Here is a 14,494-nt window from a genome sequence, read left to right as displayed (position 1 = left end):
TGCTGCTTGTGCAGACTTTAAAATCAGTCAGTTTAAATTACAGCCATATTCATCGTTAATCGTAAAGTGCGTGTTTTTTCATACATGGCAAATACAAACTAATCTATTTCGATGTGGAAATCGGTCTGTACAAGCAAAATGCATGGCATAACGTCATCGCGAAGTTTAGTAGAAAGAGATTGTTAAACTTTGACAAATCTTGACAACAATAGTAACAGTGTTAAATTTAGGAAGTGCGCCCCTGGAAGTAACTGTGAAATCACGACTTTTCCGATAAGCCCGCCCTCAAGCTACGCGATTCTGTGACGTCAAACCACGTAAACGAATAGTTTTGAAATAGACTACTTTGGTTGTCTAGTTGTACATAATTTTGCACCAATGCCGAGCATGCATTATATATTAAAGTTGCAGACGTAACGGAGCTCAATTATAACACCCACTGGTCGTCTCATGCGTATACCAATTATAGTAGCGTAGTGTTTCATGGGTCCCATGGCAACCTATATACAGCGCCTGCACGGGACCCATAGCGACGTATACAACGCGTGTAAAATACATTGTTTATTTACATAAAATTCGAACACGCGCTACGCGACGACCAGCGCGCTTTAAATTATAACGACGTGTTGTTTACGGCATGTAGTGTCCATGCACCTAAAATTATCGCGACTGTGGTGAATTATGGAAGTTTGAAATTGCCGATTAATTAGTACATGTGTGTGTGTATTACTTTTTTTATTATCATCGGTACATTGATCACATACGTAAACTGAAGACAATTGTTATGACACCAAAGATTCACGAATCCAAACTTTCCACATCTATTCAGGCCTTTGAACACTATTTAAGCTAAGCGATATATGAAGTATTGGTTAAACGATAGTAATATAAAATTGACTTGTTACGACATTTATTTTCGAGGAATACCATCACATCCATCTTCACTCAAACCTCCATTCTCAGCTAAACCTGCAAATCCTAGTAGTTTAGTTTTATACCTGGTTCTCCTGACAATGTACAAAATCCTCGATAGCCCGATGATCTTTCCCCTTCATCAATTCCTGCCCCCCCCCTACAAATTTAACATGCGCCAAAAACCTGTTGCTTTCTTTTGTTTACATTCAAGTACCCACTCCATACTAACCCTACTAGCGGCTATAATACATATGAAAAAATCGTTCTGCGCTTCTGTTTGACTTGGGTATATAAAAACTGAATTCAACTGAATCGCATTTGTTTCAGTTTGTTTTATAAAGGCAGAGTGAACAAGCAAGGCGTACGATCCCGTTCAAGTCGCTCTACTGAAGTAGCTATCGGGCGTGTTCTATGGAAGTGATAACTACTAGTAGTTTCGCGGGTTGTTCATTTCACGCTCTCCGGTTTTCAATTGAAGAGATAATAAATTATGCTAGGCTCCATAAACATAAACGTCAGCGTGTGTCGTATATTGAAATGAACATAGGGTCACTGTATCGATCGGCAGTAGACTCAATTTGTTATTTAGTTTATAGGTAATAAGAAAACTACTTGAAATGGAACGTACACTCAAGGACATTCACGGGGTACTGTACACGCATGCGTACTTTATGGAAAAAATAGGCGATTTTCACCCACGACCAAGATAGAATTCCGGCGTTAAGCGACATGTACTGATTGATGGCGAGGCCGAGGCTGCTATGTAGAATCGACAGAATTAAGAAGGCCGCGTCTTTGCTGGCAGTGTGTCTGTTTGTCAGTGTTGTCTGCGTTGCGACTGTAACATACGCCCATGAATTCAACATCACAAGCTTCGCAGAAGTGAAGATGAAAACTACCCAATCGCATCGAACGTAAGTTCATTTTCAAACCTACGCGTTGTTTTTGGGTCGTTAGAGCGATGTTAATTTTCCTAATTGTCAATCTAGTAACTGCGCATTTGTGGAGCTCTGAAATCGGGTAGCTATATTTAACAACATACCTTGCCATTATTAGTATATCTTAGACGTTATATCACAAATATACGGTATACTAGAAATCCACACGTCCAGGTTGATTTGAAATATCAGCGTAGTTAGACGGATATTTTCATGACACGGCTACTGTATTACTGATTTACTTTGCACCCACCATGATATCACACAACAATGTGCGTTTCGTCACGGATACATTACAGCTACATTAATGCAGCTACATTAGCGAAGTGGTAAATATATTGATTCATCACGTGTTTAATTAATTCATTTCACTTGTTTGAAATCAATATGTACATACGGCAGTAACCATAATTTGAGTTTTTACCAACATACTACGTTAGTATAGGAGTCGGTTATTTTAGAATTCATATAACAAACTAATCTGAGGCTTACAATGAACCGTAGTTTTATTTCACACAACGGTTGAGTTCACGTAGAATTGACTCCAACAAAGGCATTACAACAACAACCAGCTTAACATGTAAGAAAGACTGTAACTATAATGCAGGTATGTACCATATTGGACAAACACAATGTGGCCAAACCAGCGCAAACGTATCCACAATGTAGAAAGTAAAAACACCGCATATGATGCGTTAATGTTAGTCAGAATTCTCGGCCAATACACACATCTGTACGTGGTAGCTCACCACGGTGCGACGTCCATCGTAATGTAATTATTACCAGAGACGTACCAATAATTCTTTAATGGGAAAGCTTAGAATAAAACAACGCAACATAATACAATTAGGAACTGGAGCCATACGGACATTTGGATAAAAATAAATATAAAAAAAGACATTTGAACTAGAACAACAATCTGCCGATACATTACATCCCTGAATGGTGTCAGAGCATCCGTTAGTACCTTGCATGGTCAGAGTTACTTCAGCTCAAAGTAAACACTATTCAACACCAATTAATCTGATTCGACTCGGTCATCAGGCATCGTGGAGCGCCCGGCATAATCTTAAAAGCCGTGTCACCCGTAACAATTGTATGCTGGTACTTTGGAGACTTGAGTGACCTTAATCACACTGGTTTGTAATGTCAACTTGTCGAGTGCCAAGATAACACCTTTCTTTAAAACCAGACAACTTAATTCCGTGTGGCTGGTATATATTAACTACTTTCTCGGCAGTCTGTCCCAATTTCTGAGACGTTCCTGATCTAATACGTCAGCTGTATTTGTCCTATATAAGTGAAATGTGATTGGATATTTTCAATAGAATATATGTTAGTCTGATAAATTCGTTGCGTGTTCGGCTTATTGTTATTTACTCCCTGGATACATGTTTACCCCTAGCAACCAATAAACTTTCACCCTGTTCAGTGGATAGTAGCGACTGGATAACCTTCACAGCGGAAGTCGGATACCCAAACGAGTGACTTCTGGCAGTGTCGATATTTCACAGGGGCATGCTGGGATATAATTGAGCGTCACAGTGAAACATCACCACACATAAGTAGTGATATTAAACCGTGACATTCCTAAAGGGCTAGGCTGGGATTTCTTTCTGAGTTTTTGTCTCAAACGAGCCGAATGAGTGTTTATACGTCGTTTAACTAGACACAATATCGCAGTATACTCGCTATTAGGGGCTGGTTATTCCCTGAAAACATATATTTTGTCCTGTTCTATTATACGGACAATAACAAGAATTATTGACGGAAATGCTGACGATATTAAGGAGATGAAGAACTCATTTTAGTGCGCACTCAACATCCAACACACATAGTTTCCCGATATACTAGTACATCTTCATTTCTCAGACGCCCTAACAAAATAGTGTTTTAGTATGCCATATATACACATGAAATAACGTATATTATCTTTCACCCAGGAATCAGCACTACGTGTCTGAAGACGGCGATACCATAAACCACGCATCCAGCTCGCATACTAACGTAAACGATACAATATGTTTGCATGACGGTGAAGAATTCACGAGTAAAGTAAAATATAAAACATCCAGATTTGTGGTTACGAAGAAACGATATAGGTACACGCAACTCTATGATCACTTTGCTTGAGCTTTCACGCTAGAAACTCGGGTCTATTCTTCTGTGTAGTCCGTGACGCGAACGATTGGTATTCATAATCGCTAGTTGATAATCGGTTACTAACTACCACCGAAGGGTACGGCTGCAGGAATAATATAACAGGTATAATATTAACTTGAAGTGATCGGCATGAGGAATTGCACCCTTGTTAATCGTCACAAGAGAATTGAATTCCGGCACGTCGGCGAAGAAGCAGTAACAACTCGCCGACAGTGTCGAAATGATATTATTTTTATTTATTTATTTATTTATTTGTAGATATATTTATTTTGTTAAACATTTCATTCAACAGTATTGTTTTGCATGTTGTTTGTCCAATCGTTCTATAACAATGTTAGATAGAGATGAACGAATAAAATTGGAGCAATATTAGACTGTTAGACAATAATAAACTATTAGAGGCGGTGGTTGTCGCGCAGCACGTGTTTGAATTTCATGCAAACAGCTTGAAACAACGTATAATAATTGCAAATTGCAGATGCAGATTGCAAATGGTTTCTTTTTCGTATCTTATCATGATTTTACTCAAATTAACATGCATGGAAACTATGGTCATAATCTCCACTATCATGAAACCATTTCCAAGGTTTCTTTTTTTTTATTAAAAGAGAATAACATTTCTGTATTTACATAGAAATCACGTGATTACTATGGTATGGATTGTTCGTCAATTTAGAATATTTGACCCAAGAACTGTACAGCTAAGTTAGTTTCAAGAAATACTTTGAGTTAGAGACCTAGTTTAAACAAAAAACAATAACAGCCTGAGAAGTGACGTATACTACACACTTGAGGGGTTCTATATTTCTATTTAAAGGGCGGTGGTCGTCGTGCCGCGTCCTGTTCGATAATGGACTCATAGCGACGTATACTGCGCGTGTAAAATACATTGTTTACATTTATTTAAATTCGAACACGTGCTGCGCTACGACCACCGCGCTTTAAAGACTCGCATTGCGTATAACACTAGAGAAATATGCCCTATTGCTACACTGTTTAATTTTGTATAAATTCAAACAGAAACGGATACGTCATAAGACAGCGTAATTTACAGAATATATTGGTTGAAACTAAGAACGAGCTGCGACGATGGTGTCCTAACAAGACTCGGACAGCTCAGATAAGGTCGGTATGAATTACGTCATTTTAACTCTGCGATATAAACTTACTGACTGTGAAATTAAAAACAAACAAATTATTTTCAATAGGAATTGATATTAAATATCGGCCCTTATGTAATATTGTGACGTAATATTGAGGTATCAAACAGGATACCTACACCTTACCCTATCAGAGAACTAAATTCGAATAATTAGAGCAATATTTACGAGATAACGGGCTTGGGAAGATCATCGTCATTAGTTTCGAGATAGGAGTCACCTTCATATGATGTCAAGTGTGTAAGTTATCTAACATCTTTTGTACTACTTTACTGGTATATATTACAATATCACTATTCATTTTTTACAGGGATCACCTTAATCGATTGACTCAATCCAACCTTATTATTTCTCAAGGAAACACACCAACTGGGAGGAGGTACTACAATACTTTCTACACACAACCCGTACGAATTGACGAGGCTAAACGCAACTTGCTTCCTGTTGTAAGTATGTCTTTTTGGCATGACAGCACTATGTGATTCGACTACAGAAATCGGAGCAGAGGGATAGCTCAGCCTATTATTCCAGTTACATGCGTGTGAGGGTTTCGTACCCGTTGACATAGTTTGATAAGTTGCGATCCACACAAGGATGTGGTTTTCCCCAATGCTCATTTTTTTGGCAAGAATCCGTTACCATGACAATCTATCCACATTAATCTAAAAAAATGGTTTTCATACAGTTTACTGTACAGTTTTTTAATGTCCAGTGTCACAGTGAATGGTTATAATGTGATACAATGTCTCCCTTTCTCAGACCGTATGCAGAAAGGAGTCCCATCGTTGCAGGCATTGTCGGCGAGGTCCGGCAAATGCAACAACTATATGACTTCATTTGCCAACCGCACTTTTAAAACGTCGCTGCAACATTTTCCAACAAATGTATTGTGGGTTCTATGAGTCCTGGGATGGGAATTCCCTAGAAAGCCGGTGGGCCTGTGCCACCAAAAATCTCGTATCTCTGCAACTTTTCATCTAGCCACAATTAAAACCGATTAAAGTATTTTGCAATTGAGTACACTGCGTTCATATGAAATATATCTAATCCGACTGCCAGTATCCTATGTTTATCGACTCTAGATGGCGCCCTTCTCCGAAAAATCGTTATATAGATCCTGTGCCGTGATTGGAAATGGTGGAATCTTGAAGCATAGTGGATGCGGCAAAGAGATCGACAGGTTCGAGTTTATATTGAGGTGAGAGCGACAGTAGATCAAGCCATCATATCATCGCCTGCATTAAATGTGCATTTCGATTATGAATAATTTACTGGTCATTCGATTCATTTAAGCAGGTCAAATCTACCGGTGATTGGTGCATTCACACATGACGTAGGAAGTAAAACCAATTTAACCAGTTTGAATCCCAGTGTCATAAAAAACAGGTAAGTCACATGTTACGTGTTTAATTTCAACATATTTATTAACAAGAAGTGAGAAACACGGAGCTGTGAGAATGACAGAGTGCATTGTATTATGAATAAAGTACCGTAGTGACGGACCATCACCGAGTCGCCTTGATGGCCAAGTTGATGCCAGCCAAATCCGTTTCCGGCCAGGGCTACCCTTGGACGAAAAAGGAGGTCGACGTAGACTACATTAACAGCGACGCAGTCCATTCCGTCTTATTCAATGATGTATTTACACGTATTGTACGTTTCATAAGACCCATGGGGAACACGATGCGGTGCGACGACTGTTGCTTTTCAAACAAATCGTTCAATTTGTTTTCAGGTTTCATTATCTGAACTCGTCAGAAATGACCAGCATGTTCCTAAATGCGTTGGACGAGTACAGTGGATATCTGTTGTGGATACATAACAGTAGAATCGTGGACACGAGTATGGCGTTCAGGATTGCGCAGCTGGTAAAAGAAAACACTACACTGCAGATTTTACTAACCAACGCTGAATTTTTAGGAAATATCGAGTATTGTGGAAGTCCGGCAAAACTTTATCAACTGGTATTTATTTTAAATAGTATTGCTGAATGTCTCGGTTTTTGACAACAAAAAAGGGAAAATACAGGGGTATTTGTACTTCCGTAATCTGTCTATCATTCTTTTCCGTAGGAATGCTATTAACTAGTATAGGACTAATGCTATGCGAGGAGGTTCACCTTTACGGATTCTGGCCGTTTTCAATAAACTCTGAAGGAATGTCCTTACCCATGCATTACACTGAAGACTTGAACTGGTCCACCTACCATCAAAGTCATGACTATCCGACAGAATTTAAAATACTCACGCAGCTTCACTTGGAAGGTGTACTACACATGCACGTGGACGAGCCGTGTTCTTAATAACTCCCAACTATTACAAGATTGCATATGATTTTAATCTCTGTAACTGTACATTTATATCTACATATATATTCCAACGTCGTTGAAAAGCGGCACACCATGACCATACTGCGGCCATGGTCGCCGTTGTATAACATATCAAAACGCTCAGATAAAACAAGCTGTAATACAAGTGTATACAATTCGTAGCGAGAGCGCCCTCTGTTGATGATTTGGTACATGGCTGCGACAAAGGCAATGCATCAGAAGTGTGCAGAAATGTACGTTTGTCAGACAGTTTTCAGTGCACAGAATGTAATAATTTATTCACAATTGTACATCCTTTGTTTTGAATAAAATAAAATATATGTTCGTACACGCATGTATCAACACTGCCCAATGTGGTGTATTGGAAAATGTCCTCACAAATAGCAATGTTTTTGTACATCGCGCACGTTGGGTCGAAATGTTATAGGCAACACAGTGTCTATGGCAATTTGAAAACAAAAAATCTTGATATAATTTTCAATGGTTTCGATTATTTTTAAGTAACTCAATACACATCTTCCATTTTTTCCTACGTGAAATACAGAAAATAACTTCGTATACATCTGTGGGCGAGTGCGATAACAAACGAATACGACAATTACTATATTTACAACACATCGTAACTCATATACATTTATTAGATCACATTTTGGTTTATACTTTTACTAGACTGTGATGCACTTGATTAAAAATACCACTTGACATCTTAGAAAAAAGACAATTGTTAGGATTTCAGAAACAGCAACAACAACATCAATATACTATTTTTTAAAAGTATAAATAACATATTTATCACGAGACACTGGATTTGCCCCAGAATCAAAGAAATAAGGATTAGTAGTGTAGTTTAAGTTCAATTTCAAGCGTACCTGCCACATTTTATGGTGGAAACAATTGCGGTGACTACAACCTGTATATGAAAAAAAACAACAAAAAAACATCTCTTAACTTCTTAACTAAACAATTCGGTGAAAAATATCTTGTATATTGTTAATATGTATGGTCTTTATCGTATGATATAAAATTCACGGACAGGATATTACGGTTATGCACCAACAGCAGGTATATTATTGAGTAGCGTTTAGTTTAGTTTTTTTAATTCAACTACACCCTTTCAAAACCATCGACGACTTGATTGCCCGGTTTTCTAGTCTTGTAAGTAATGCTGGGGACAATTATATATGCGACTGAGTCAAAGTAATCTTCGTTCGGTATCATTGCTTCTTATACGGAACAACCGTGACGATACCTGTTGACCCAGTTAGAGGTTATCACTGTTCGCGATAATTCATTGCTGACGTGACGATGGTCCAGCCCACAACCTTGGACTCACTAGGAAACGTCAATGTGTAGAACCATTATGTCTAGGGTGAACGTCAAATGGTTAAAGCGCGGCGGTCGTCGCGCTGCGCATGTTCGACATTTGTGTTGATAAACATTGATTTTCTCACAATCCAATGTGCTCTTCAAATGGTAATCACAAGTATGAGGTTTGACCTGGGCGCGACTTGCACTGAATACTACCGGCTACTCCTTCGATACCGTCCAATCACCTAAAATGACCAAATGCGCATGCGTGGCACCGACGACTACTGCGCTTTAAAGCACATCGAGGGGTTTACCTGTTGCAAGCAGTCCAGCGACGCAGCATTTTCACGGCAGTACTAGGAATCGTGGTTAAGCGATATACCATAATTCAGCTCCTATAACATCCTGTTTCGATTATGCTTTTATCAGATCGAATATTTACGTTGCAAATTACATATTTATATACCCCGGCATTACTCGTTCTCAAGATTCCATGCACTGATTTACATGGAGTTTTATAACGCCATCGAAGTGAAGTTTGGTAAGTAGCGTGAACTCTCTGGAATAATCGTGTACGTAATGGTAGGACGACCATTTGAGGTCATCTGTATAGTGCATTAGCAATGGGTTTCCCCGGACGTCCATGCGGAATGGCCAGAAACCATAAACATGGATCTCTTCGCAAAGTGAAATTGCAATATTAACCAGTATCATACCTATAATGTAATTAAGAAATAGGTAATTTTTTGGGTATTGTTTTCAACGGGGATGGACAGTCAGCACCATCATCCAGCAATTTGTCAAAAACATTCGGAACAAAAGAGCGTCCACAGCGTTTCACAAGGACCCCTATTGGGTTGCATACGGGAGCTCACATAGCAAGCGCGTACAATATAATTGTACACACAGACGCACAAAAATTGCAACATTCAAAACAAAACTTGAATGCACGATCACGACAAGTGACTTGGTACTACAGAGAGACGTGCTACATACGTCGCCAAACTAACTATCGCAAGATTCACAGCACGAAACTGGATAGCGTGCAGTGAGCACCGCCCTCATAGTGATCAATTGGAAATGCGCATGTCAAATTTCGACAATGCATGGGGCGTCTATGCACATATGTAAAGCCATACAAGTCATGGCTTAGAAAGAACTTATCCAATTACGTTGCCATTACCGTACCCTGATTCTAGTTACTCACCGGTTGAGATTATCCTTTTTATTTGCCAGTATTTACCGAAATGTCTACAGTGATCAGCGTCTACTAACAATATCTGAAGTCGCGTATCTTCTTGAATGATTTTGGCAGCTTTAAACGCCATGGTAGTGGTTATCGTGGCGCTATTGGGAATCCATAAAAGGTATCCTTCATATTCTTTCAATGCTTTCAATAAATCTGTCTTGTGTTCCTGCTTTTTCAAATGATGAAACCTATGAATTCGAATAAATAAATAAATAAACAAACAAACAAACAAACAAACAAACAAACAAATAAATAAATAAATAAATAAATAAATAAATAAATAAATAAATAAATAAATAAATAAATAAATAAATAAATAAATAAATAAATAAATAAATAATAAATAAATAAATAAATAAATTAATTAATTAATAAATAAATAAATAAAATATGCTGACCTGAGTTTAATAACACTAGGATTCAGGCTGGTCATGTTGGTTTTCATCCCGGCATCTGTAGAATAGTTTTTAATCGGCTGTAGATTTGATCTGAAAAGTGAGAATATTAAAGGTCTCACCCCTGGCTAAGGTAAAGTTTAGGTAAAACTCTACGATGTGCTCATGTTTATTTAAATTGATTTGTTACTTACAGAGATACAATCTGCAAAAGCAGTTATGTTCAGTTCCATTATGTCTATAAATACTTTAAAGGGCGGTGATCGTCGCGCAGCGCGTGCTCGAATTTCATGTAAGCAAACGATGCATTTTACACGCGTTGTATACGTCGCTATGAGTCCCGCATCGAACACTGACGACGCGGCGTATTTAGTGAGTGACTAGCTTATGGATGACAACGCTATGAAGGCGAACACACAAATTATTATACTACATATATAAATTTGTATCGTCTTCAAGAACAAAGTGAAATAAAACACAATCAAATCACCTGAACACAAAGTCAAAACTATCAATATCTTTACCACAACCACTGTTCTTTAGAACACCACCATTTCCAATAACAGCACATGTCCTGAACAATGTTGTATTTGAAAATGGTGAGACCTGGTGAAATAAAACAATAATATATGTATAAGTAAGAATGGTATATACAGTTACAGTGATCGCGAACTTTTACTTTTCTACTTGAATAGACTACCAAATCCATATCGACAGTCGCAACGATTCAGGTCGATAATAGGATTTGTGTTAACACTATTCAAAGATTCCTGTTGACAATTAGGGATTTCCTTTATAGAGTAATATAGACGCGTTTTGTGTCTTTGTATAATCACCTTTGGAAGCAGCTTCCTTCTAGATCCGTCGATTTTTGCTGCCCTTCTGTGGTATGTGTTGTAATACATTCTACCAACTGGTGAATTTTCTTGGGTGAAGATGAAGTCTGATCCGTTCATTTGATTTAAATCATTTCTGTGTAGAGAATAAAATATAAATATAGCTGCAAGCAGCAATGCTGTTATTCAGAGCTAAATCATTGTTGTTTTACACCCCCCCCCCTCAACCTGAATTTATCACATCCACCACAGATTGTGAAAAAACACGTGGTATACTAGATAAAGCAAATTCGCGCGGCAGAGGTGTCATCATTTAAACAAAGGGAACGCTTGATGCTCTCTAAATAAAACGTGCAGGTCATTTACGCCGTCATACCCAAATCTTCTGAATGAGAACGGTTCATTCTTATATAGGTGTACCTGATAACTTCTGCTCTAGTTTTATTCTGTTCCCAGTACTGAAGTTTAGTAACAGTTGCAGCCAACATTCGTTGCACACGTCTTTGACGAGATGTTATCTTTCTGGGTGCTGATCTAGAAAACCAATAAACGATATTTGTATCTCAGCTGTCTTGGCGGATATAAGAAGGAGATAACTTTAAAATGACGTTCAACAAATTGCATATGTAATTACACACACTAATTACAAGTGCTGATATTGGAACATTAGTAAAATTGAAGGGGACGTCACCTACGCACGCGCGGAAATTGAGGCCCAAGCGACGATAACAACACACGCTAAAAACGCACAGGGTCATGGATAAGCGTTTGTTTGTAAACAACGACACGATATGGCCCGTTTGACGCATGCGCAAGTGACGACTCCCCTTATTGGTAACAGACTATAGAAACAAATACACCACAAGTACACCCATCATATAATACACAGAAATTGTATATACACACAGGTATATATCATATCTGTAACCAGCTAACTAAATGGCAATTTGTCTGTTATAATCACTGAATTGTGACTCAAATCAATTAATTTGGTCTGCACTGATTTAACTAATTTGCAGCATGGTGACGCCATTTCCCCTGAAATTGCAATTGCACTACTATACCAGAGATATGATTATAGTCCATTTATTAAATGCATTTAGTATTAGATGAAACCGACATACTCCTGAAGGTCAGACAAACATTCTCCCGTTAAAAAACACATAATGCTAACAAGTTTTACTTTGTGAATAAATTCAACAAAATCATCCCAACAAAAAATGGAATATCTGAAGTGTAAACCTGGTTCATTATACCATTTTTTATATTGAAGTTTCATTGGCCCAGCTAGGCGAAGTACTCATTTTAATATGACGTGAGTTCGCCATCTCAAAATCAGATAATGCATACAGGGGTACTTATCATAACCATACATTTTTTAATTTCAGTGTGACCCACCCTCCTGGTCATTTCCACAAATCAATAACAAGAATTCACACCAAGGCAAATTATCTAGTTAGACATAACAGCGTCCTTAATGAATGAATAAATAGATCCAATCATGATAGCCTACAGAATACTAACCATTAAAAAGAATGCTCCACACAACAAACCGAAAAACATAGAAGGCGATATTCTTTTATATGATGATTTTTTACTGTAAGTAACATTTATTGTTTGTTTTGTTTGAAAAATATTAAAAGAAACATATTTACGCTTTTTTTGCTGGGACTGTATTGTTTGATGATATATTGACATTTTTTTCTATTGTCTTTGTCTCATCTATAATAACAGAAGTCGTATTTATATTCGCATTCGGCATATTTCTTCCAGTCATATTTATTAGGCATTCTATTGGTCTGAAACAAAGAAAGGCACATTTTAAAACCGGTTTACCCGAAGCAACTTATGAATCAACTCGCTGATGCATGTGTTGCTCCACGAGTTCCAGTGTGTGATATAACCGCATCGCCAAAGTAGACAAGGAAATATCGCATGAAAATCTGTCGCGTCGGATTTTCAACAACTAGTCGCCCGTCGCCAGTTATTTTTACCCGTTTCTGTCATCGCATTGCCTCATGCATTTTCTCGGCATATTGCCTCTAAAATTGGCTTGCGAAAAACTGTACTGTGTAGTAGTACTGTGCGTAAATCTCACTGTAGGTATAGCATGTACGTTTTATTTAGACATTGTCTTGATGAAAACAGGATGACCTTGCAATCTCATGAACACGTCTGTACAGCTTAAATGATTCTCCCTTCCCACAAAACACTTCTCCGTATTATATATCCTTATTTGTACCAATCTCGATCATGCAAGCGTGCATCATTTATGTAAACAGACGATAGTCCGGTTCTGTCAATCCTAAAAAATATAACATGAACTATTCGAAAAATTCGAACCAGTGCTAACCAAACATGAGGCTATGGTTGGATTGCAGTATTGTGCATTGTAGATTTATTGCGCCCATGTAGAACGAATACGAACCAGATTCCCAACCCTACTCGACGCATTGGATCAATATTGCGCCGTATCCCAGAAACAAAAGCGTTTAGAGGTGGCGACAGATGCGTTTGACCCGGTCGTCTCGGGCGAGAACAACACGGCGTGATGATCAACGAGATGACATAGAATAAACTGATTTTGTCACGGATCTAACTTAGTAGAGAACAGCTGTTATATCAAATACTGTCAACAAGCAAGCTGTGCCATGATTGGTCTGACTGTTAGGCGTTAGGTTCAGATAGCCAATCAGACACAGTCTTATAAGTAGCTTCGCAATAATTCTGTGGTCAGAATTTGATAACGTGCTAGTCGATGAAGACTGAATGACATAGCATTACACATGCCGTGGAAACACACCTTTAAATTGACAATTGATTTGCCTAAACAGAACCTCACGCATAATGATTTTATAACGGTTTTGTTACTTATTATCATATATTTTCACTATAACAAACCAGTGAGATGACTGAAAAAGTAAACTAAATTAAAATTAAACACATCATAAAAAGTGGGTATAAATAAAAATAAAATAAATATAGTCCAGAAATGATAAGATAATTTAAGCATTAATACTTCAATTAAAAATGTATCACGTACACACATATGATAACAGCTACGACCATACATAATGAACGATTTGGCGGTTTTGTAAATATCGTACATTTACTGAATTTCATTGTTGCTGATCGTGTTTTCGATGCGTTTGTAAATGGGTCCGTGGTTTCGATTTGCCACGATTGACTTGGAGACACACC

At 37.9% G+C, this 14,494-nt stretch overlaps 1 protein-coding gene across 1 annotated transcript; it reads right to left on the bottom strand.

The window, feature by feature from the left end:
• Nucleotides 1-7,755: 7,755 nt before the first annotated feature.
• Nucleotides 7,756-11,820, bottom strand: LOC102803807 (alpha-2,8-sialyltransferase 8E-like). The gene is made up of 6 exons (XM_006817335.2): nt 11,714-11,820; nt 11,294-11,429; nt 10,948-11,063; nt 10,461-10,550; nt 10,021-10,250; nt 7,756-9,529 (listed from the first exon to the last, which is right to left on the bottom strand). Exons 1-6 carry the CDS (start codon nt 11,779-11,781, stop codon nt 9,297-9,299), a joined length of 873 nt encoding a protein of 290 aa, XP_006817398.2. The 5' UTR covers nt 11,782-11,820; the 3' UTR covers nt 7,756-9,296.
• Between the last annotated feature and the right edge of the window lie 2,674 nt (nt 11,821-14,494).

The sequence above is a fragment of the Saccoglossus kowalevskii genome, chromosome 17, assembly GCF_978046115.1.
Source record: "Saccoglossus kowalevskii chromosome 17, keSacKowa6.1, whole genome shotgun sequence".
NCBI lineage: Eukaryota > Metazoa > Hemichordata > Enteropneusta > Harrimaniidae > Saccoglossus > Saccoglossus kowalevskii.
This window is presented reverse-complemented; position numbering and strand designations above follow the sequence as displayed.